The sequence below is a fragment of the Dioszegia hungarica genome (genome assembly GCF_025882075.1).
Source record: "Dioszegia hungarica strain PDD-24b-2 chromosome Unknown MKK02contig_8, whole genome shotgun sequence".
NCBI lineage: Eukaryota > Fungi > Basidiomycota > Tremellomycetes > Tremellales > Bulleribasidiaceae > Dioszegia > Dioszegia hungarica.
This window is the reverse complement of record NW_026515770.1, coordinates 506776-530072: the sequence shown is the minus strand read 5'-3', so window position 1 is coordinate 530072 and position 23297 is coordinate 506776. Positions and strand designations below refer to the sequence as shown.

At 57.8% G+C, this 23297-nt stretch overlaps 9 protein-coding genes across 9 annotated transcripts; 5 read left to right on the top strand and 4 right to left on the bottom strand.

The window, feature by feature from the left end:
* Positions 1-294: 294 nt before the first annotated feature.
* On the top strand, positions 295-2507 carry MKK02DRAFT_43884 (putative tetracycline efflux protein; the record flags this gene model as incomplete). The annotated part of the gene is made up of 6 exons (XM_053092658.1): positions 295-524; positions 576-666; positions 723-912; positions 959-1074; positions 1137-2049; positions 2101-2507. The coding sequence occupies 6 exons, from the start codon at positions 295-297 to the stop codon at positions 2505-2507; spliced, it is 1947 nt and encodes a 648-aa protein (XP_052944981.1).
* An 827-nt stretch (positions 2508-3334) lies between these two features.
* On the top strand, positions 3335-5614 carry MKK02DRAFT_27700 (major facilitator superfamily domain-containing protein; the record flags this gene model as incomplete). Its single annotated transcript, XM_053087384.1, has 7 exons — positions 3335-3466; positions 3521-3711; positions 3759-3849; positions 3895-4084; positions 4129-4244; positions 4287-5199; positions 5223-5614. The coding sequence occupies 7 exons, from the start codon at positions 3335-3337 to the stop codon at positions 5612-5614; spliced, it is 2025 nt and encodes a 674-aa protein (XP_052944980.1).
* A 150-nt stretch (positions 5615-5764) lies between these two features.
* MKK02DRAFT_32681 (putative elongation factor ts (ef-ts)) lies at positions 5765-6886 on the bottom strand (the record flags this gene model as incomplete). The annotated part of the gene is made up of 1 exon (XM_053088554.1): positions 5765-6886. One exon carries the CDS (start codon positions 6884-6886, stop codon positions 5765-5767), a length of 1122 nt encoding a protein of 373 aa, XP_052944979.1.
* Positions 6887-7124: 238 nt separating this feature from the next.
* Positions 7125-9011, top strand: MKK02DRAFT_43881 (uncharacterized protein; the record flags this gene model as incomplete). The annotated part of the gene is made up of 4 exons (XM_053092657.1): positions 7125-8235; positions 8289-8365; positions 8417-8534; positions 8587-9011. 4 exons carry the CDS (start codon positions 7125-7127, stop codon positions 9009-9011), a joined length of 1731 nt encoding a protein of 576 aa, XP_052944978.1.
* Positions 9012-9246: 235 nt separating this feature from the next.
* On the bottom strand, positions 9247-9996 carry MKK02DRAFT_32679 (uncharacterized protein; the record flags this gene model as incomplete). Its single annotated transcript, XM_053088553.1, has 1 exon — positions 9247-9996. One exon carries the CDS (start codon positions 9994-9996, stop codon positions 9247-9249), a length of 750 nt encoding a protein of 249 aa, XP_052944977.1.
* Positions 9997-12850: 2854 nt separating this feature from the next.
* On the bottom strand, positions 12851-13798 carry MKK02DRAFT_25681 (phosphatidylinositol-4-phosphate 5-kinase; the record flags this gene model as incomplete). The annotated part of the gene is made up of 6 exons (XM_053087074.1): positions 12851-12925; positions 12989-13045; positions 13096-13313; positions 13373-13471; positions 13521-13631; positions 13681-13798. The coding sequence occupies 6 exons, from the start codon at positions 13796-13798 to the stop codon at positions 12851-12853; spliced, it is 678 nt and encodes a 225-aa protein (XP_052944976.1).
* Positions 13799-19067: 5269 nt separating this feature from the next.
* Positions 19068-19911, top strand: MKK02DRAFT_43878 (uncharacterized protein; the record flags this gene model as incomplete). The annotated part of the gene is made up of 5 exons (XM_053092656.1): positions 19068-19163; positions 19222-19240; positions 19291-19305; positions 19356-19492; positions 19537-19911. The coding sequence occupies 5 exons, from the start codon at positions 19068-19070 to the stop codon at positions 19909-19911; spliced, it is 642 nt and encodes a 213-aa protein (XP_052944975.1).
* Positions 19912-20106: 195 nt separating this feature from the next.
* MKK02DRAFT_43877 (uncharacterized protein) lies at positions 20107-20764 on the bottom strand (the record flags this gene model as incomplete). Its single annotated transcript, XM_053092655.1, has 2 exons — positions 20107-20520; positions 20567-20764. 2 exons carry the CDS (start codon positions 20762-20764, stop codon positions 20107-20109), a joined length of 612 nt encoding a protein of 203 aa, XP_052944974.1.
* Positions 20765-21909: 1145 nt separating this feature from the next.
* On the top strand, positions 21910-23057 carry MKK02DRAFT_43876 (uncharacterized protein; the record flags this gene model as incomplete). Its single annotated transcript, XM_053092654.1, has 4 exons — positions 21910-21922; positions 21975-22190; positions 22242-22494; positions 22586-23057. The coding sequence occupies 4 exons, from the start codon at positions 21910-21912 to the stop codon at positions 23055-23057; spliced, it is 954 nt and encodes a 317-aa protein (XP_052944973.1).
* Positions 23058-23297: the final 240 nt, after the last annotated feature.

The following is a 23297-nucleotide window of genomic DNA, read 5'->3' as shown; positions in this document are numbered from 1 at the left end:
AAGCGAAACACCAACTCATCCACTGCGCCCGCCACTCCGCCACGCCCCACCCCCCCACTCCAGTATTCAAGACCCTCGGAGAAGCCCGATGAAAGGCTATTTCCGGTTTACGGCATGGAAGATCCCCAGCAAAAATAGCACATGCAGCCACGACTCAGATGTCTATTCCGCGATGTGCTCGTGTGATTGTACATCTGCGTTGATAGTCGCAGCTGCCGCTCCCAAAAAGTGCTCCTCCCATCGACGGATCCGTCAGTGGAACGCCTGGGCGAAGGGACCCAGCCAGTATCGCGCATGGCCACGCCAAATACCAGCTCAACCTCGTCTGACCATGGGGTTAAAGATGCCGGCGCCGAGGGACCGGACGAGAGCAAAGATGTCGAGGCGCAGACTGTCGTGGAGCAGGGGAAGAGGAAGAAGCTGGAGCTGCAAGATCAAACGAACCTGCTACCTCATCGACAGGTGTTGATCGTGTTCGCAGGTTTATCGATGGCATTGTTCTGCAGTTCCCTCAATCAGACCATGTAAGCTATACCATCAGCCTGTCACGTCTAGACTCAAGCTGACTCCTGTAGCATTGTCACAGCCCTACCTACCATCGGCCAGGCTTTCGGACGGGCAGATATCGTCTCTTGGGTCGGGACGGCGTATCTCTTGACTTCGACCGTGAGCTTCCCTCCGGATTCGGCTAGTCACCCGAGACGATGTGCTGATAAGAGCAGGCCATGCAACCTTTGTACGGGCGCCTATCTGATATCTTCGGCCGGAAAGTCTGCCTCATCGCCTCCCTGGTCATCTTCTTCCTCGGCTCTCTAGGATGCTCGGTCTCAGCGAGCATGATTCAGCTCATCGTCTTTCGAGCTATACAAGGCATCGGAGGGGGCGGCATCCTGACCTTGAGTATGATCATCGGTAAGTATATCATCCTCTGTACAGACCGTGGCTTACCGCCTTCCAGTGTCAGATATCGTCACGTTGAAGGACCGAGGGAAATACCAGGGCATTATCGGGATGGTCATTGCCCTTAGCAACAGCGCGGGCCCTCTCATCGGGGGATTGTTGACCGAGAAAGCTGTGAGCAGGCTTGATGCACGGCGATCTACCTTACTCTGGAGCCCATAATGCTGACTTGGCAGACCTGGCGGTGGTCATTCTGGATGTCGCTTTGCCTCACTTCCGTCGCCACTTTCGTCGTCTTCTTCCTCCTCCCGCTCAAATCCGTTCGAGGCGATATCATTACCAAGCTTCGAGCGGTCGATTGGTTCGGCAGTATCCTCACCCTCGTATGGGCCGTCACATTCCTCATCGGTCTTTCCTGGGCTGGAACGCAGTACGCCTGGACGTCCGCCGCGGTCCTCGTCCCTCTCATCCTCGGTTTGGCTCTTCTCGGCCTCTTCCTCTTCGTCGAAACGCGGGTCCACCTTCCGATCGTCCCACTCTACATTTTCAAATCGCCCACCGTATCCGCCACCGCCGTATCTACCTTCTTCAGCGGAGCTGCCTTCTTCTCGGTGCTCTACTACCTTCCCACCTATCTTCAGGTCGTCCACGGCGACTCGCCCATCCAATCCGGTATCAACACCCTCCCACTCGCGACAACCCAAACTGTCATCGCGTTCGTCGCGGGCTATATTGCAAGCAAGACCGGTGATTACTACTACAATCTCTGCTTCGGCTTTGCGATATGGACGATCGGTCTCGGTCTGATGTCAACCATATCTACCACCACGCCGCAGGCTAATTTCATCGGCTACCAGATCGTTGTCGCCATCGGTGCGGGTCAAACCTTCCAAACCAGTCTTCTGGCAATCCAGGCGGCGGTCGAGCGCAAGGATATGGCGGCCGCGGTAGGGATGCGGAACTTCATGCGGCTGCTAGGCGGAACAGTCGGTCTGGCAGCGTGCAGCGCGGTGTCCAATAATATCGTCCGGGCTCATCTGAGCGCCGTGGGAGTAGGAGAGGCTGTGGTTCAGCGGGTCCTGAAGGATCCTACGGTAGCAGGGGACTGGTCGGGGGACATAGATCTGGACACGGTCCGCGAAGCTTACGGTAAGTACATCAGTCTTGCAACTCTGCGCAGACACTGAGCTGATGTGCCAGCCGCGGGGATCAGAGGCATATTCTACCTCCTCACTCCCCTCATTGCCATATCCTGCGTCGTTGTTGTCTTGTTCGTGAAGAAGATCTCGCTCAAAAGGGACGATGACGCGGCGAAGAAGCAGGAAGCAAAGGAGTGGCTGGAGAATAGGAAGAACAAGCGAGCTCGAAAGGGCCCAGCCGGGGCAGCGGTCGAAGGGGCAGCTGAGAGCACGACGAAGGGTCAAGACGTCAGCCAGTACCCCTCGGGAGAAAAGGTCGCAACGACAGGCGAGTCTCTGGGATCTCGAGTCGGGGAGAGGGTGAAGAAGGAGGAAGGGGTGCTAGAGGGAGTGGCCAAAACTTTTGATGAGGCTGCGGGAGCTATACCGCGAGACGCTGAGATACCGACGCGGAGGGAGGGAATCTGACCTGGGGAAGCCTGTTTATGAAATCGATCTAGATTGTAATCTTGTAGGAAAATAATATATTGAATGTGGAGCTGCTCAGGGTCGATGTCCTTTTAACGTGTGTCGATGTGGCATGAAGCATAGTGCATGATTGTAATGGACTAGATACAGTGCTTGGTGCTCAAAGCCTTCCGAGCACTCAGAGTCAGCCCCCGCTCCGCTGATAATACGTGCTGATCCAGTGCACCAGTGCGCACTCCTCATTCCTCATCGGCTGAGTTTCGGCCGTGTTTCAGCCGTCACCCGAACAGAACCACGTGTTTCGGCGTACCCATCGGCTATATCCGAAACGATGCCGTAATTTTCCGGAATCCACCTGCGATAATGGCGCTCTTGCCCTGGCGTTGCCCACTTCTCTCGACTCACACGACTTCCCGCTGTCACTCCCACAGCCTGTGTATAGATCTAGCAAGCGCCTGCCTTTTCTTGTAGTCGACTCGGAAGTCGCTAAATATAGTATACTCTAGTCTCATCAAGTCAGGCGCTCCAAAGTGGGCACCCTGTGTTCCCGGACTTTAACGCCGAACTCGACTCGGCGCGCTCGATCGCAGGTGCTCACACGAGTCACGACCTATCGCGATTGAGTTTCTACGCCAGCCCCGTCCCCTCTTGCTCCATCTCCTGCATTGGACGCGACCCACTCCAGAGCCGCACATACGCGCATCTCCGCTACACACCCAGAGGGTGCGGCCACCATGTCAACAAATCCGGGCCCCAGCTCCCGACCCGGTCTCCTGCGGACGGCCTCGCGCGCTTCTTCGATCCACGCACAGACATCCCTTCGGCGGATGCTAACGCATGAGACCGGTACCGGCGCAGAGCGGATGAAGGACACCGGGCGGGTAGCGCATGATCCCCATCATGAGCACGAGGATGAGGATGCCTCTGATCGCTCGGACGAGCATCATGCGCAATTACACGTCTTGCCGCCAAATACAGAACGGCCGGTGTCGGACGGCGGATCCGCATCGAAGGAGGATATAGGGGAGGGCGAAGGGAGTGTAGAGAAGACGGCAGACGCGGAGGCTCAAGAAGAGGGACAACCGGGACGGCGGAAGAAGCTGGAATTGCAAGACCAGACGAATCTGCTGCCTGCGCGGCAGGTGATTGTTGTTTTTGCGGGTCTGAGTATGGCTCTGTTCTGCTCGCTACTGGATCAGACCATGTACGTGCGGCTCGTCTTGACTGAGATGCCTCAAGCTGATTGTGCAGCGTTGTTACTGCTCTGCCCACCTTGGGACAGGCTTTCGGTCGCGCAGACATAGTGTCTTGGGTCGGGACTTCCTACCTCTTAACATCGACTGTGAGTCCTATTATTCACGCTACGTACATAGCTGACGGGTCTTAGGCGATGCAACCACTGTACGGGCGTCTATCGGACATATTCGGCCGGAAAGGATCGCTCTTGTCGGCCTGCGTGATCTTCTTCCTTGGGTCGCTGGGCTGCTCGGTATCGGCCAACATGATCCAGCTCATTTGCTTTCGGGCGATTCAGGGAGTAGGAGGAGGCGGAATCTTGACCCTCAGCATGATTATAGGTGAGTCTGCCCCAATGCGTACCATGTCCAAGCTGATCAATCAGTATCGGACATAGTGACGCTGAAAGAGAGGGGGAAGTATCAAGGGATCATAGGAATGGTGATAGCCACGGCGAACAGCATTGGGCCATTGATAGGAGGACTTCTCACTGAGAAAGCGGTCAGTCGACCCCATACGTCCCCGAAACCAGCTGATGGTCAGACCTGGCGCTGGTCCTTCTGGATCTCCCTCCCTCTGACAGCCGCCGCTTTCCTCGTCATCCTCTTCCTCCTTCCCCTCAAGTCCGTCCGAGGGGATACAATGACCAAGCTGCGCGCCATCGACTGGGCAGGCAGTATCCTCACACTCGCCTGGGCCGTCCTCTTCCTCATCGGCCTCTCCTGGGCCGGGACCCAATACTCCTGGTCCTCTCCCGCTGTTCTCGTCCCCATCATCCTCGGACTCGCCCTCCTCGGTCTCTTCCTCTGGGTCGAAACCCACGTCGCTCTCCCCGTGATCCCCTTGTACATCTTCAAGTCACCTACCGTCTCCGCCTCAATGGCATCGACCTTCTTCTCCGGTCTCGCCTTCTTCTGCACCCTGTACTACCTCCCGACGTACCTCCAGATCGTACATGGCGCCTCGCCGATCCGGTCCGGTATCCTCACACTCCCGCTCGCCGCCACACAGACCATCACTGCATTCATCGCCGGGTACGTCACCAGCCGGACCGGAGATTACTACTATAGTCTGGTGTCGGGCTTTGCCATCTGGACGGTCGGTATCGGACTTTTGACGACCCTGTCGACTACCACATCCGAGGCGATGTTTGTGGGGTATCAGATCGTAGTGGCGATCGGCGCGGGACAGACATTTCAGACCAGTCTACTTGCTATTCAAGCGGCCGTCGAGCGGAAAGACATGGCCGCTGCCACGGGAACGAGAAATTTCATGCGGATGTTGGGTGGAACGGTTGGTCTTGCTGCGTGCGGATCGATCGTGAACAATCTGGTCCGATCAGATCTGAGTCGCGCCGGGGTGAGCGAGTCACTGGTGCAGCGTATCTTGAAGGATCCCACTCCCAAGGGCGGCTGGACTGGCGAGCTGGACATCAACATCGTCAAGCAGTCATACGGTCGGTCCCTTTCATATGCGTAGTAGGAGGAGCTGATCAGACAGCACACGGCATAAGAGGAGTCTTTTACCTCCTACTCCCCCTCACAGCTATCTCGTGCTTCATCGTCCTCATCTTTGTCAAAAAGATCTCGCTCAAGCGGGACGATGATGCAAAGCGGAAAGAGGAGGGCAAGGAATGGTTGGAGAGTAGACGGAACAAGAAAGGCAAGAAGGGTCCGGTGGATGCGGGCGTGGTAGAGCAGGGACGACATGGGGATGGTGAGACAGAGGCGGCGTCAGCCGGGCTCGGTGAGAAGATAAAGGAGGAAGTCAAGAAAGAGGAGAGAGCGCTAGGAGCGGCTGCGGAGGTGATGGACGAAGCAGCAGGAGTGACGCCAATCAGCCATGGAGGGGAAGTAGACCGTAGAATGTAGCTGCGGCGGCCGGAAAGGGATCATTGTAGTACTATCTGGTAGTTCCGGATCATCAGTGTAGCGAGAGGGGTTATTGTATGCATTTGAATTATCTGTTGGTCAGCGAATGCGCATTTACAGGTTGCAGCCCACTCACTATAGTGTTCCCGATTATACTGCCTGGGCTTGCGGATCTCCAGCAGCAACCTCCGTCAAGTCGTCCCCCACAGCCCATCTCCTGAAGCCCACTACATCCACCTTCAGACCCTTCCCCGCTCCCCATTCCTCCAAGACTTGCGCGACCGGCTCCTGCTTCCCAAACATCATTGCCTGCTGGCTCAATAACGCCTCTTCTTCTCCTTCTCCGCCCTCGCCAGCTGATATCCGCATGGTAGGGAACCCCACTACCTGCCTCGCCACTGTCCGCGCCAAATCCAGCAGATCCTTTTCCAGCTGATCCCCTCCAACGCCATGTATGCGCGCCGCCATTGGCTTCTCACTATCCCTGCTCTGGGCACTGATAACCGCTATTCCGCCCACCTTGCCCTCGGACGAGCTCGAGCCACCGTGTGCATATGCGCCGGGCACGTACCGGATGAGGGGAGAGGAAGGGAAGGGTGCAGCAAAGGAGACTGCGCGGAGTAGACGAAGGTTCTCGCCGGTTTGGGAAAGGGTAGAAAGCAGGCTTTGGGAGATGGTAGTGGGGTCGGTGGTAGGGGTAGGATTTGTATTGGCGGCGGGCGCGCCATCCGAGGAGGGGAGAGAGATGATGGGAGCTTCCATCAAGGCCGAGACCGGGAAGTCCCGGATAGGATCCGCCGTACTAGGCGGTGCGTCTGTAGAAGCAGGTGACGGCTCCCTCTCCCCCGGTACATCCAGGAACGCCGTTGTCCCCGCTATACTCCTTGACGTCTTCAAGAAGATATCATTCCTCGCGACAAAGTCCGTCTCGCACCCCACATGCACCATCCCCACCCGCTTCCCGCCCAAGAGCGAGATCGCGATGACCCCCTCTGACGTCGATCGCCCCGAGACTTTTTCGGCCTTTTTGGTTGTAGATGCGGACGAGGATGAGTCGAGGTAGGAGAGGGCAGAGTCAATGTTGTTGTTTGACTTTTGAAGTGCTTCTCGAGCGAGGGAGAGGGGGACAGGGCGGAGCTTGCGCAACGAGGCGATCAGGCTAACGGGGACCTGGACCGGTGAGGGCGTCGCCGCGAGAAGCGGTACCGAGGTGGAAATTTGGCGCTGATGCTGCCGGAAAAGGGCCAGCGGCCTGAGTGCTGGGCGAGCCATCGTATCTATGCTGATCTAGTCGGGGCACCGGATACTGGGTAGATGTGGAGATGAGCTGCAAGAGGACGACGATCAAAGGTCGGCGAGCCTGCGAAGACCCCACCCAAGCAAGGTGATTACGTAATGAGCTAGGTGTGACTGCCTTCTCCGATCTCGCCGCTCCAGCTTGTGTGCTTCTTTTGTACCTGACACTTCCTCATACAAGCCGTGTAGCCAAGGGCATCGGGGGGCCGCAGAGATGTCGAGATACTCCGAGACGGTTCCGTCCTCGCACACGCCGGCGTACCCGCATCACCACAACTCGAGCTACCAGCACCCTCAGCAATCGCGTCAACAACAACAAGATTGGCCGGCGGCACAGCCATGGAGCTACTATGGACCGCCGCCGGCAGTCCCTGCCTCTCTATATCAGACGTCTTCGAGCGCCAGCACACCATACGGCCCCTTCATCCCACCTAGGCCGCCATGGGAAGAAGATGCAGAGGAGAAGAAGCGGGCGAGCAAGGGGCGTGATTATCTGCGGAATCTGGGGAGTGATCTGGCGTCTATGACGCTGTATGACGGAGTGAAGAAGGAGGGGGAGGTGAGCCGACCGAGACCATCTTCGCAAGTGGACAAGCCATTGCCCAGGGTCCCAAAGGCACCGGAGCTTCAGCACCGCCCTCACACCGAGCCTGTACCGCCCCATCTTCCGGTCACCATCCATGTGAACGCCCAGGCCGGACCCTCGTCCCCACCCAAGACATTCAAGCCTTCCCCATACCTCATCCTGCCTTCGTATCACAATCGTCGGCCTATCTCGGACCCTTTGTCTGCTGGTCCGTCCAAGTTGTCCCCATTGTCCCACAAGCCAACAATCACATTCCCCTCGACCCCTCCCCGCCGCACACTCGGCAAAGCCTCCCCACATGTCATCGATTTGACATATTCCCCAGCTTCGTCGAGCTCCACATCCGCCACCCCTCCATCCAACGTCACTCCTCGGTCTCCCGCTCGCCTGCGCAAGCGCGCCACGTCTGAACAGCCTCCAACACCTACTTCGGCGTCCAAAGCGGCTGGCTCGGCTCGATCACCAGCATCGAAGGACACGGGGACAGCTGTCCGGTGCGCCGGCTTCACTCGTGCTGGGCAGCCTTGCAAGCGTATCGTCCGTTCAGCGGCGCCATTGCTGGCATCTCTCGACTTAAACGTCTCGTCCGGTGGGAACAGCTACGTGGCGGATCCAGGCCGGACAGGCGCCAGCGGGGACGAGGTAGCTGGGCGGTATTGCAAGGATCATGCGGGGATGATCTGTTCGGCTAGCGGATTCTATCCGAGGGAGAAGCCGAGCGTCTGGGTGGCCTTTGACGGTGAGCTATCCCGCTAGCGGTCAGTTCATATGGACCAAGCTGACATGGCGTAGATTGGATACCGCCTGAACTCGGACAACAGACACAAACATTGATCAGGATGACTATGGAAAGTCAGTTGACGGCCAAGGTGAGGCAATAGCGGACCCGACAGAGGTTGCATTGAACTGACTTTCTTCAGGAATCACCTGGCTTCATATACGCGTACGAGCTCCGCGACCTACAGACTAGCCGGACAAGCTACTTCAAGGTCGGTCGGACCGACAATGTCCCTAGGCGGATAGGTCAATGGACAAATCGTGAGCTGCCTATGTCCGACACTTGTGCTCTGACCCATAACTGACGTTGGAGAATGCACCTCAAAATCACCGACACTGCGCGATATCTTCCCCCTCCCTTCCGCTCCTCTCGCTTCGCATCATCAAACACCCCGGTCCGGATCCCTCCTCCCCGGCGCTCTCGGCTCCGGCACCTTGTCTTCCACTCCAGACCGTTCCCCGTCAATAGCAATGAAGCGGTGGGAACGGCTGATTCACCTCGAGCTGGCCGACCTGGCGGCGCGAGAACGGCCGATGGAGTGGGAGAGCGACGATCTGAAGGGAAAGTGCACAGACTGCGGGGTGGTGCATAAGGAGGTATTCCCAGTGGCAAGGACGCCGGCGGGTGGGGGTGGAGGGGAAGGAGAGGGGTGTTATCAGGTGGTGCTGGAGGTGATTTGCCGATGGGAGAGGTACATCGCATTTGCTCACGGCAACAAAGTCGATAGTACACATTAGGGGATATGGATGGCTGACCATTGGCATATGCTTCCAGGCATTGTTGGTACACCTGACCTTACCTGGAAATACTTGCGCACGAAAATGACGTGAGTGCTTGGGAAATCATGCCGAGCTCGTGACAACAGCACATCTGCACTTGAAGTTTCGGAGTCAGAATCATGTGCATGAAAATGTAATGGAACTCAGAGCTGTATACACATGGTGTAACTGGAGGCGTGCATCGTAGCAGATGCTAGGTGAACGCACTGACTACTCGGGGTGTCTCGTCGATTGGAGCCTGAGCCTCACCTGCATCCCCGCCGACAGTGTCTTCCTCCTGGCGGGTCTGAGCAGGATTGTTGTCGGCTGACTGAGAGCCGAGTTGAGAGTCAAGCTCTGCTCCGTAAGGCGGAAACCTTTCTCGAAGCCTGTCCAGCGCAGCCTGCGCATCGGGCTCTTTCCACGCGTAGAGCATCCGGCAGCGAAATTCCTTGCCATCCGAGGAAAATACAGCCCTTTCGTTGACTGAGCGTTCGATCCGACGCCACAATCCCTGCACAGTCGACCGAGACACGGATACTGAGGTTGTATCCCCGTCTGTGAGGTACATCTCCACCAAAAGGGGGGATTTGACTTCCTGTCCCGGCCTGAGGTTGATGTTGCAGGAATCAGCGGTATTCCAGTCATCCGTGTCGATGTCAAAGCCAGTCTGCCTCAGTGCGAGTTCGAACTGCTGAGCCGTCCCAGGGAACTCGATACCGCGGCAGTCGAATCTGTTTCCCGTTCGAAGGAGATCCCCCCTGTGGACCTCTCCCGCAGTCAACCAGAACTTCGTCGTTTGCTCGACCGCCGTGCCATTCAGCTCTGATCCCAGCTCCATCAATTTGAGTGGCGCGGCCTGCGAGGTGTCTCCGGATTCGTCGGGGGTCTGTTCGTCGTGCAGGGCGGTCGACGGTCTGCTCGGGTTGGCGAAAACAGCCATGTCCCAAGTCGGAGCGCTCATCCTTGAAGATGTCGTGTATGTGAAGTCGATCGAGTGGGGGTATCTGCAGACCAAACTCAGTATGAGGGGTTTGAGAGGATGAAGGTAAACGATCCAGGATAGTAGAGTGGTGGATGATAGTGGGGATTTCGAGCTCTCATAGGCGATACATGGTGTAGTCCAGGAGGTAGGAGTACAATAGCACAAGTATGAAAGGATCCGCAATCTAGTTCGCGCTGCGGTGCTGAAAGGATTTCGTTGACGGACGGAGAGCGGTCAGTAGATCTGGCCAGAATGAGACATGATCAAACGAATTTACCTAGGGGGTTACAAGATCAAGGGATCGGCCGACTGAGTCGCGTCAAGCGCCAAAGGCACATCGAGGCCCGCATTGCAGTGGACCTAAGCTTTCAGCACTCAGTGACCGCCACAGCTGGCCAACCCGTGTCGAGGGCTGCTGCGGCACGAACGATGCCGGGGCGAGGCTGAATTCTGGAACACCGGTCTCGGGGATGTTTTGACGAGTCTGGCGCTTTCGATCCGCTCAATGGGGCGAGTTGGCGGTGTCTGTGATCGAGACTCACCGCAAACCCGGGCTTAACTGATCATCGTGTTCGTGAGGAAGCCGGGACGGGGCAACAGGCACATGCGAAGTGATGCGTGTTCGTTTGCTCGACTTCGACTTCATCGACTTCATCAGTAAGCCACAGTCGGCAATTTTTAGTCAGCATGGCACTGCCACCACCGTACCACTGCATATTGGCACCGAGCATTCCGGGTTCGGGTACGTACCCGATACGGCCTGATCGGACCGAGGGCAGTATCCGTATCCTACCCATACCCCATTTCTAGGGGAGTCTCGTACCCGTACCCGAAATTTGGCCAATACCCGGTATATACCGGGTAAAACCCAATACCCATGGGCCAAGATAGTGTACCTCAGGTATGCCTTCCGACACGCTCCTGCGGATCTATACGGCTGTTATATCTCCCTCGTGAGCTAGCAGAGCCACATCAGCACTCTCCATGCGCAACAAGCGCATCGGCGGCACTTTGCCACTGGGTGGCAAATTCAATGGTCCCCATTCCTCATCTCGTACGCGCCAGCGTCCAATCTTGATGATGTTCAGACGTTGCACCGGCCCGTTCCAGGGCCTTGTCGCCCGTGCTACATGACTAGCAGCAGTGGTTCACAAGTCTCCGGGGCCAGCTATCCGAGCGCTGGCTTGACAGGTTTGCAGTGTGAGAGCCTCGGGTACGCCGGGTATACCTGGTATATACCCGCCCATACCCAGTTGCCCCTAGCTGAGACCCGTAAGCGCACCTACCCCGAAGTCGCCCCGGATCTCGGACCCGCAACCGTACTCTTGAGCGGGTACGGGTATCTTTGGGGTATTATCCGGTGTATCCGTACCCATGCTTGGTGCTACTGCATATCAGGCGGCGATCGACCATCGGTTAAGTCGGCCATTTGCCCGATGGACAACGTTCACGAGCTCGCCAATCCCCTAGAGATAAAATGTCCGGTCGATCTCCTGCTTCCAGAACAGGTTCTCCATGACTAGTAGATCCATCGTCCGTTTCTCACCTGTCGCGACATCATGATCTGCCTGGAGCGTGAAAAGCAAATACATGGAACATAACGAGAGGTATCACAATACGAGGACCCAGGCGCCGTGACTCATCGGCGTCGCCTGTCCGAACAGTCGGGCCGCCAGAGATCCGAAGCAAGCCGAGAGTGAGAAGAGTCGGTATCGTGACGGCCTGAGGACTCTGTCAGTCCCTACAGGTGGAATGTGGGTGGGGCTCTCGAGTCGGCAGGCGTCCGATCGGTTTCCTCTTGGATGTGTGGAATCAGCGAGTCGAACCGGTGTTTCAGCCCGATGCAGGCTGAAGTGGTATCGGGATCTTTCCACGCGTAGATCTTGTGAATGTCACGAGGTTTTTCCTCCAACGATGTTTTGAAGGCGTTGCGGGCCCAGGCCCACAAGCCCACAGCATTCGTACGAACGATGCTCACTGACTTTGCGTCTCCATCAGTTTGGCGAAAGAGAGTCTCGACAATGATTGGGTAGTACTTTTCCTTCCCAGGCTTGAGATCGAGCCTGAAGGACTCCATTTCGTTCCAATCCGTCTCATTTGGATTTTCCCCGATGTCAACCTCAACTCCACCCAACGGTCGCGACCAGGAAACTCTGCGAGTTCGGGGTCGATGTCGTCGTCATCGAGGTCAGCTGTTGGGTCTGGGTTCGCAGTCAGCCAGAGCATGAGGTTCTTGCGAGCTTCCACCGGGACGAGATTCTGACCGAAGTCAACGCGTTCGTATGTCGGGGCTGTTCCAGTTGGTTCGTCACTCTCATTGGCCGCATCGCTGGATTGAGCGTCGACTGATTTCACCAAGGCCAGTATATCCCAGGTGCCGTGGGACGGCACGGAAGCAGACATGATGGTGTGCTTGGCACTGACTGGTGGATCGGTGATGAGCTGGACTGGTGTTTGGGGGTAGATGTTATGGAACTGAGGTTGATCACTCAGCTCGAAAGGTAGGGATGAATTGAAGTATGGTACAAAGTCGAGTGGCGAGGGGGCCGTCCTGCGCTGTGCGACAGCCTGGGCCTTTCTGAGCGGGGTGTGGAAGGCTCAAAGGATCATCTAAATGACAGGCTAGATTGCGCTCACGGGCGAGATTGCGAAACGCCACGGCCACGAGGGTCAGAATGTAAGGATGTCCGACACGTGGTACGTGAAAAGGTGCAGTCAATTGAAAGCTCTCGAGGACATGCTACAGTCAGTAGTCGGTGAGTGAGACCGACATTTCAATTTCCACGGCCCTGGACGGAACGGGTTCGGAAGGAACTGATTAGCAGCAAATCAATCAAAATACAACAGGCAGTTCCGATGTGACGGCGCCAGTCCGCTTGGGGCTTCGGCTCCATTTATCCGGGCAGGCCTATAAAGTCAGTCTGGACCCGAGCGCCGACCGCTGAGGCAGTAAAATTTAGAATCGACGCACAGTGAAGTAAGATCTCAAGGCAGTTTCGAACCGCTCTCTGTACTGGTCAGGCGGGATCTAATCCAGTCAGCTTAATTCCCTCCCGAATTCCGCTGTTGCAAACTCACAATAGTCACCTCCCCCTCCCTTCCCCTATTCAGCGCCACCTTCCCAATACTCTCCAGATTCTTGAACAGCCCATAGCTCCCAACGGCATCCACAAGACCAACGACGAGCTCGGAGCGCGACCGATCAAGACCGAGGAGGAGCGAGTAGTCGATGATGGATTGACAAGAGAGGAAGCGGGTGTCGGTAGTGAGCGAGTCGAGTAGAATTCGCTTAGCGTCTGAAATATCAGCTTGAACCGCATTGCGACCATCTACGGCGTCAGACAGCTGAACTTACGCGGATGAACGAATAGTGGGGATGTAGCTTGTGCCTCCAGCCATTCCGCGTCAAACATGGTCGACCCGTTCTCTTTGCCTTTGGGCACTCGGCGAGCTTCTGGTAAGGTCAGCTCTGTCTGATGAACGAAAAGGGTGCATTAGCTCACCGATCCCCTTGAGATCGAACGTCCGGTCGATCTCCTGTTTCCAGAACAGGTTCTCCATGACGAGCAGATCCATTGTCCGTTTCTCACCTGTCGCGACGTCGTGCATCTTGACTGCCACTATCAGCTCTTCCCATAAATTCCTGGAGAGGTCCCAGCTTACCGGTATAGAAACCGACAATTTTGGCCAGGGCTGTGGCCTTGTTGTGCGTCGTGGCCATATGCTCAAAGTACGCCGGCGCGATCTCGAGCAGAGCCTGACTGCGCGAGATTAGCTTCATGCCTCCAGCCGTCGTTAGCTGGGTACTCACAGATCAGAGACATTCCACTTGGTCACCAAACTCTTGATCACCAACCTCCCATCTTCCGTCTTCCAGAAATTCGCCTTGCTCTTCCCTCCCTCCGCCATCCACCCCACACTCTTCTCCAGCGACCTCACAAAGCTCCTATCGAAGGCACATCTTCGGCGGAGGGTATCAAACGCCGACGCAAAGTAGACGGTACAGCTGAGCTTGTACGTGGGATGCGAAAAGTCGAGCTGGATATGTGGGCGGGTATCGTCGGCTGACGGCACAGAATCCGCCGTACTGGCCGAAGCAAAGTGCAGGGGATTCATGATGGACGCAAGGGACCGACTGGGCTGATCGGAGGGACCGGACCGGACGCGCGAGGCGAGCGAGTCCGTCACGTCTGTACCGAGCTTGAGGAGGGTGTTGAAGGAGGAGGTGAATGAGGAAGTGACGGAACCGCCCCAGCCTTCCTTGTCTTTATCGCCGTACGCGGACGTGAGGGACGAGGTGGCCGTCATGGCTGGGGAAGGGTGGATCGAGAGGTTCTCCTTGTCTCGGGAAGACCGGGGAGGGGTGCTCGTCCCGATGGCCGGTGTGGGAGTGGACCGAGGCGAGTTGTTGGCGCTGGAGCTAACGCTGACTGAGACTGTGCGCCGGAATGAGCTGGGGGGCGCATCGCCAGCTGGTCGTCTGCGTGCACGAGGGGTGTAAGTCTTCTCTTGGTCCGCCGAGACCTCCGATTCGGATAAGGACAAGCTGGACGCCGAGGGCGGTATCGCAAGAGTCGTAGGCTCCGTGGACGCCGGTCGGGAGATAACAGAAGGCGCGAGATTGCCATTGCTGGAGGTGGTGAGAATTGGTGCCTGTGCTGTGGCTTTGCTGATGCTCTTGACGAGATCATCCATTGCGCCTCCGTCCCGTGTGCCAGAGTGACCAATGACGGGCTGGAGGTTGAGCTCCAGCGAAGGCTGATTCGATGTGATGGTGAGCGGGAGTCGAGCCGAGGCGGGGAGGGAGATTTCCGAGCGTTTCTTGGTCAAAGCGCGGAGAGGGAGGATATCGCGGGGCGTATCGCGCCTGGTGACCTCGATCTTCCAAGCTTCTTTGGCTTGAGAAGCTGGAAGATCCACAGAACTGGCGTCCGACTTCTCAGCGGGCGGCATAGGACTAGCTGCGGGCTTCGCTGATCCTCCACAGAGCTCGGTGAAGTATGCAAGAGATCTGACAAGTCAGCTAAAGCCCCCGTCAGGGCCCAATCCAGCTACTCACGATAAGGCGAAAGAGATAACACTTGCAGGCTCATCCTCCTTGACGAGCACCGCACTTCCCGGTAGCTTCATCCCCTTCTTCTCCTCGGGTACAGCGCCGACTGCCTCTGCCTCATCTGGCTGTGCCGACTTGGCCGAGCTGGCGATGAAAGCGTCGGAAGCGGTCTTGGCGGCCTCACTACCCGTCTTTCGCTTGGCAACGAGCGGACCGACCTGGAGCTTGGGCAAACGGGTATCGAGCACGGGATGAGGTTCAGAAGTGAGGCGAAGCGTAAAGGAGGGGGTCGAGAGAATGTACGTGAATGTGTGAGCGGGAAGGGCGGCGGATCCGGGTGCGGCCTGTGCGGCGTGGGGACAGAGAGAAGGTGCAATGAGGATAGACGAGTACATGATACTGCTTCATCAGCGAAGCCCAATGGATCAAGCCCGAGAAGCTAGACTCACAGCTCGAGAAACTTATTCCAAGATCCCGCTCCAACAATGCCCATCGCCCTCCACCCACTCTGCGCCTTACAAGTATCGCATTCCACCTGCGCCCGCAACCCGTCTAGCGGTCCCTCGGCCTCCCGTATGACCTTGCCAATCCGACCCGTGACCCTCCCTCCGCCCGTTGCCCATATACGTAGGTGGTCCCGCTCAGCTACGCCGCATTCCGGCCGGCCACATACTGGCTCCCACGAGCCCGACTCGTCACTGGCGTGGCCATCTTCGGGTAGACTTTGGTCTTGGCCGCTGACGGAGACTCCGCTGGAGGCATCTGGGGCGGACGAATTGTTCGCGTCGGTGCCATCTTCGTCGGAGGGAGCAGTCGGACTATCGACAGAAATACCGAGCTCGTCCGCTAGGCCTGATAGGTAATCTTCGATGGTAACGTCCGACTCCGGATCGTAGAATCGATGAACCGATCCGACGGGTTTTGAGCAGGCAATGACACCCTTCTGTCCCTTTACTGCCTTGCCCTCCGACTCGCCATCCCTCACCTCCTCTATCCCCATCCAATAAACATACTCGATCCTTTGCAGCCTACACCATCCCTCCCATCCTTCCAGATTCCCCGCCAGACTCGTCAAACCAGATCGTATATCCCCTCCGAGCCTATACCCGAGCGCTCGTCCATGCACATTGTCTATCCGAGGCGGTAATGCGAGGGGTATACCGAGCGGAAGACCGTCGATGCCCGTTCCCGAGCTGACCGCCGTTCCTGCCGTCGAGGTCGAGACGGTCGATAGACCCCGTGCTCGTCCAGCGCCAGTTTGGGCTGGTCTGGCTTGGATCTGGAACGGCTGGGCCGGGATTGGCGGAGACCAACGCTGAGGTACTGGAGTCGCCGCGCCAGAGCCTCCGCTCTCCGCCTTGATCTCCTCGCCGGCCTTCTCGCGCCGGATCCGGTCCTCCTCTTCGACCCGCAACAAAATCGCCGGTAAGGGAAAGACCAGGCCCGGTGTCGTAGAGTGCACCATCCCCCGGAGATGAGCGAGGAGGTAGAGGTGCCGCTCGATCCCGCTCATATGGTGATAATGCCCTTGGGTAGGCGGAGGGGGCGTGAACAATGATGTTGCCGGCTGGGATGTCGAAACACTAGCGGCACGCTGATCCCGGATTGTCCGTAAACTTGTCCGCCGAATGAGCCCGCTTAGAGCGTCACCGTCTTCGCTGGTCGCGCCCATCTCCTCCTCAGCCGGCAGATGTTGAGCCTGCGACGCCCGTCGCTTGCCCATGAGACCGTCCCACATCCCTCGTCCCACGCCTTTGCCACCATCGGGGTTGGGTCCCAAGCCGAGCTTTGCAAAGAAGCCTTTCCGTCCGCCTTGACCCTGACTATTGGCTCGGCCGAGCGCGGGGCTGGTAGATCGGGGGAGCTCTACAGTGGTTCGTGTCCGCTGATAGTCCGGTTTGGCGATCAGCGGGGGTGGCGGGTCCGGCTCGCGCGGGATGGAGAAAGCATCGAGAAGTGATAGCTCGAGCGCATGACATTGAATGGTGTAGACCTTGGGTCAGTCCGTTCCCTCGACCGTACTCACAATTGCCTTGAACACCCTTTCTATACCTCGCCGCTCTGGCTCCCGCTTCACCCCGCGAATGACTAGCGTCCCGCCTACTACCCCAACTTCTCCCCTGCTCGCTGCCGCTACTGGTATATCCATAGCCATACCAGCAACCACCACATTCTCCGATCGATCCTTCTTGGCCGCCCCTGAATGCCCCCGCTCCGTCCCCGACCACGTCGAATCGTGACTATCGTCCGTCCGGCTCGTTTCGTCCTCACTTCCATTATCGTTCGGGTCGTCCGTATCCGTGTTATCGTCTCCTGTAGATTCCCGTAATCGTTTACGAATCGTGCTAGATCTCCTCCGAGCCGGCCGTCCTTGTGCGATAGTCAGCGCAAACCTTCCCGGCACAAAATCAATTTCCACCTTCCCCTCTTCTGTTCCCGCAGTCATCTCGCTCCATTTGTTACCAAACCATCCGCCGAGACTCCCGAGGCCGCCGCTACCGGTCCCGCCGGACGCGGTCCCGGACATGGAGCCATGTCTGCTCCGCGATGAGCCAGCATCAGGACCAGCTGAGCTTTCCCGGCCGAATCGGAGCGTAGACTGACTGCGGGCAGATCCGGAGTTGTAGGCCGGCGCGGATGAGATGAACGATAGGCAGATGATGGGTTTCAAGATAGATGGGAGGGGCTCGGCAGGAGGAGGGCGGCGGGGTGAGGCCGCGAGGGAGACGAGGGAGTTGCCAAAGTAGGCTGAGGACGAGTGAGAGGAGTAAGCTTGAGGGAAGGCGCCGGGAAATTCGCGGATGGGTGTGCGGAGGGGCATCTGGTCTATATAGTTAGAAGAGGTCCTGTGATGGTATCAAGAAGTCCAATAAAGGGGGCATGTCTCACCTTCCAGTTCCTCCCATCCTTCTTTCTGCGATTCGCCGAGCGGCAAGAAGCCTTTTAGCCCTCGAATCGCGTAGCACCATGCAGCCAGCTGATCCTCTTCCGATTGAGGGTGAGGATGGTCATGTGACTGGGCCACCTCTACCTGAGGAGTAGCTGCTCGACCAGGCTCCCTAGACCGAGTGGACGAAGCGATTGACGGTGCCCGACCAGGCTTTGTCGGCGTAGACATGGCTGAGCTGAGTGCCGAAGGTAGAAGGCCAGCTACGGGAAGCTTGAGTGCACGATCCCTGAGTGTTGGCTCTGACGTATCTGTCGCGGGGTCAGAGCCCGCTTTGGGTAGGATTTGGGTTTCCTTCTTCCATGCCGCCTTCCTGAGCCTTGACCCCGCCGCCCATGCTTCCCAATCACATCCCAGCAGACCCTCTTTTCCGCCTCCGGGATTCTCCAGGACCGCACCCCATATCGCCTGTTCGATCTCTTCGAGGCGGCCCGGTGGCCATAACGGGCGGTCCGGCGCATGGTTACGGTTCGACGGCCCGGGCAGTCCTTCGTCCGGCGGAGCGAGCTGCTGCGAGAGGAACTGACGAAGGAGGGCACGGAGATGGAGGAGGTACGTCGGAGGAAGTCCGTGAATGTTCTTGCGGGGAGTCGATGGGGGTGAAGCAGTGTGGGGCATCGTAAAGGTCGTAAAGGGCGTCACAGCTTAGCTAGCGGATGGCCATGGTCAAGTCCGTTTGTCCCTCGCTCAGCGGTAACGGGCGAACCAGGAGGACTTTCGAGTATAAAAGATGGTTGTGAGACTTGAGAAGTCGATATGAGGGGGCTTGCCACCGGGTAGCGTGTCTACCACTTGCTCATATAAAGGCAATCAATCCATCCGTCAATGGGCTCGAGGCTCCGGCACCTAGGGTAGCTTGGGTTTCATCTCGTCTCATGACGCACGGTCTAGCATCATCACGTGGTTTAAGCTTTTAAGGTTCCCTTAGCGGGAGTAAACGGACCCGAGCCTTTGCAGCACCCAATCCGCTCTCTTTCTATACACCTTGCTCGTATACACCTCACAGCGCAGCTTGCTCACATACCGCCCAGCTAAATACCAGCAGCCGCGATGAGAGGAGCAAGCGTACTCAGAAATGCCGCGGCATCGGCCGGAAAGCCAAAGCCCATGTCGGCAGATTCGACCTTGTATCACGTAGCTCCCACCGTGAGTCCCGCCTGTTCATCCATGGAAGCTTGATTACAGAATATGTTGACATCTCTAGGGTTTCTGGAAGAAGTTTCGTATGTATTCTGCAAACTCTTTGTATTGGAACCTAGCTAACGACTATCAGGTGATGCGGTAGTTAGTAAGTCGACATCTCCGCACGTCGGGCCAGAATCCAGCTGATCCCAATAGTCAACCCCGAAATCTCCTCCGGTCTGCCCATCCCAACGCTGCACCGCTACCCTCAGCCTGGATCACGGACGGAGCTTTACGCTACGCCCGCAACAGCAGCGAGCGATCCCGCTTTCAACCCCTACTACAAGCGCGACGTGCGTCCTTTCCTGCCTACCCCTCAACTCAGCTGACACGCTAGACCCGCCGAGCCTACCCTCAGACCTCCACTATCACCCAGTCTCACCTCACCTCCCTCCTCCTCGCTTCGCCTACCCTCGCCGCCCTTCCATCCCCTAGCACCGCCAACGTCACCCCGTCCAACTCATCCGCCATCTCACCTCCGTCCGACTCTGACGCGGCATCGGTCACTGTGACCACCTCGGCTGTCCCCGCTCTCTCATCGATTCTCGAGAAGATGTCTCCCGGACAAGCGCTCGCCGGAAGTGGCGTGTCGACTGGCACTACGAGCGGAGGCCTGCCGCCAGCGCCGCCAGGGAAGAAGTGGGTGCCGCAGACCGGGGATGAGATTCCGCATGGGGAGCACGCGTACTTCCCGATGATAGGGTACAAGTAGGAGATGTCGAGGAAGGGAGAGGGGTATATAGGGGAGGGTGCAGATGGTGAGCTGCTAGAGGAATGCAGTTGGGTTGCAATGGATCTAGGATACTTGTCCATTTTTGGGCAGTGGCTTTTGGCCTAGGCACTGCCCACAAGAATGATTCACATACAGCACAGACCGACAAATCAAACAGATCTATTCGTATCGTATCTACTGCTCGCGCGCAGCATCGATCATGTACCGGAAATACGTGCACCCAAACGCCTCCCTCAGGATCAACTCCTTCTCGAGCAGCCACTTCACCTCGGGCAAATTCCGCCCCTCTCCCTCTCTGTCTTCTTGCCCGACTCCGCAGGCTCCGGTCCCGGTCGGAACATCAATGATGCCAGGTAAGAAGCACTGCAGCATGTTGACAATGTCGAGGAGGGGCGGGATGCCGATCGCCTCGGGGCCGATGTGCACGGGCTGGTCTGCGCGGATGACGGTGTCGGAGTGGGTAGGGGGAAAGGGCTGGCGCGTGAGGAACGAGTGGATAGAGGCGGGGAGCTCAAGATGGATGGAGCTGGAGGTAGAGCTGGAGTTGGTCGTGTGACTGGAAAGAACGAGGTGTAGGTATGTGTCTCCCTATTGATTAGCATTTCGCACAGCCCAGCATAGAAGTAGCGCTCACTGCTGAAGCGTCCGGAATCCGCTCAAATCCCCAGCTATTAACCAATTGTTTCCCCATCGCCTTGATGAACGGCAACACCTCCTCCCACGCACTCTGATAAAAGTCGGCCTCGCGCTTGAGCTTGGCAATGTGGTCGACTGTGGCCTTGCTGAAGCTGGGCGCCGTGATAGGGACGGCGGGGGCGAGATCGATGGTCATAACTGCCAATGGTGGTCGTGTGAGCAATATGGAGGGAGGGGGGAAAAACTGATGCCGCTGGGCGCTGACTTATATAGCATCCGCTGAAATTCCTTATCAGAAGCGGACTATAGGCCAAACCCTCGACGCGATCCTTATCAGTGTGATGGGGACGAATCGTCGCAAGACAGTGTACGCCTCTGGGGCCCTGGCTGGCCCTGGGGAAGGAAGCGGCATCGTCGGCCGACTAATACAGTTCATCTGATGCGAGATTGCGGCTGTGGCGTCTCTGGCCGATCTGAGCGGAGCTGCTAAATTTCGGGGTCGGCGTGGACACGGCTGTGTGTGCGAGCGGACGAGGAGGCGGTGGAGGCTTGGAGCGCCACATTCCGCAGATTCAGGGGTACTGATGAAACGAGGGGGGTGGGTGGCGCAGTCGTTTCACTTTGCAGTCACCAGCCTCATCCAGCTGAACTCCTCTCCTCTCGATCATATTGCCGCGCGAGCTCGAGATGCCGGAAAGGACCTTCTCATCCTGACTGTCGAATGATGACCTGGATCTGACCCGTGCTTACTGCTGACTCATCCCGCAGATTCACTACAGCCCCTCCTTTGTCCGCTGACGTCGCGCCCATACCCCTACCCTCTCCAAGGTGCCCCTACCCTGCGATCAGGCGCTTCCTTTGTCCCCCTCCCCGTGCATGACACATAACCGAGCTATGGCTGTGATCGCTCCACTCACCCCAGCACCTTCTTCAAATTACAGCAACTCAACGGATCCCTTGTTGCCACCACACTCACGCCATCCTCCTGCTTAAGACCGCTCGACGCCACCCAGTCACTTCACACGAGTCTTTGACGTAGTCTTGATACCCTGCAGAACACTCAGACCCCTTCTCACGATCTCCATAGCTCTGAGCCTTCGTTTCCACTCTGCCTTAAGCTCAAACGCTCCCCTTGACACCCTCCCATCCGACACACTCTCCCATCCTCCCCCAAACTATATACGCCGGCCTTCCCTTGATGCCCTCGGTACATCAGACGGCGAGGTGCCCGAGGTCTGAAGTCTATCCCCCAGGCCGAGTCGCTTATAGGTCTTCCACCTAGACTTGGCTCCGTTTCTTTTCCCCCCTCATCGACTCAATTCGCAAGATTATTGTTTCAATATGCCTATCGAGAGTGAGTTCCTCTGTGTCCATCGTCAAAGCTGTTGGGCTTGCTAACTTCCTAGCCTCCCCAATCCCCTTCAAACAGCTTCAACTCCCTTACACACCCCTCTTTGACCCTACCGCCAACCCTGAAATTGCTCCCAATGGTAGCATGCTCGGTGCCGGGTCAGGTATGGGCATGGACATGGGTATGGGCAACGGCATGAACCCGCTGAGTCACGGCCCTGCCAGTGTCGCCGCTAGCGCCATCATCGGTCCCTCTCCCGGTGGGGTCGCAGGTAAGTTCCCCCTCCTCCCCTTCTCTGAGCCAAGCTGATATACGGTTACAGGGCCTCATCACGCGATCCCCGCTCTTCCCGACGCGGGCTATACCGCTCCCACCATGCGCGCCGCCTCGCTTGCTGCGTACGCACAGGGCCGTGCGCACCCCGGCTCCCTCGTCGGAGGAATGGGTGGCGAGGGGTCGGTATACGCCGGAGGATCGCTGTACGGCGGGGCGGAGCAGTACCCCGGCGGCGGCGGTGGCGGGGGACACCACCATCAAGGCCCGAGTCAGCTTGGTACAGTGTACTCTGACGGGTGGTCGGCGTCGCTTCCTGCTCCGAGACGAGCGCCTATCGTTCCCCCTCCTTTACAGCCCCGGCAGCATCACCACGTGCAGCCTCATCACCAGCATCACCAAGATGGGGAGCGCGGACGAGAGCCCGACAGATCCCCCTATTCTGCAGGTCATCATCACTACCACCACCACCATCACTCTCCGCATCGGGACGATCAAGGCGACTTTGACGACGGAACCTCCGACGCCTCATACTACGCCATGCCACGTCGCCATGCACATGCTCAGCACCACCGCTCGTCCTCTCAGGGGTCCAGTGCCTCAGACTTGTCCAGTCCTGAAGGCCGTCGAGGCGACGGAAAGGATAAGGGAAACCTTCACCGGCGTACTCTTCCCTCCAACCACCAAGCCGGTGCTCACGGACACGTCGGACACGGAGACCGGCACAGATCGCCAAGCACCTCTGCCCCTGGTTCACCGGGGGACCACCACCATCACTCCCCCATCTCCCCCTCGCCATTGCGCGACAGAGAGGAGGATGGTCGCCGCGGGCCAAGGACAGGTCGGCGATCGAGTCTCGGACTAGACGATGAGGGGGCGCTGGGGCTGGACGGCCTTGATCTTGATCGGCATCATCGAGAGAGACGGACTTCTCACGCTTCCGAAGGGAGATCGCCTTCTCAGGGACATGTACGGCCGGGTATGATTCGGCAGAGGTCTAATCTGCGGCAGATACAGGGGAGCGTATCTGACTCGGAAGAGACGCGCTCGAGGCGCGAGTCGGTGCGCAAGAGGTCGACGAGCAGGGTCCGGCGGAGAAGCAAGG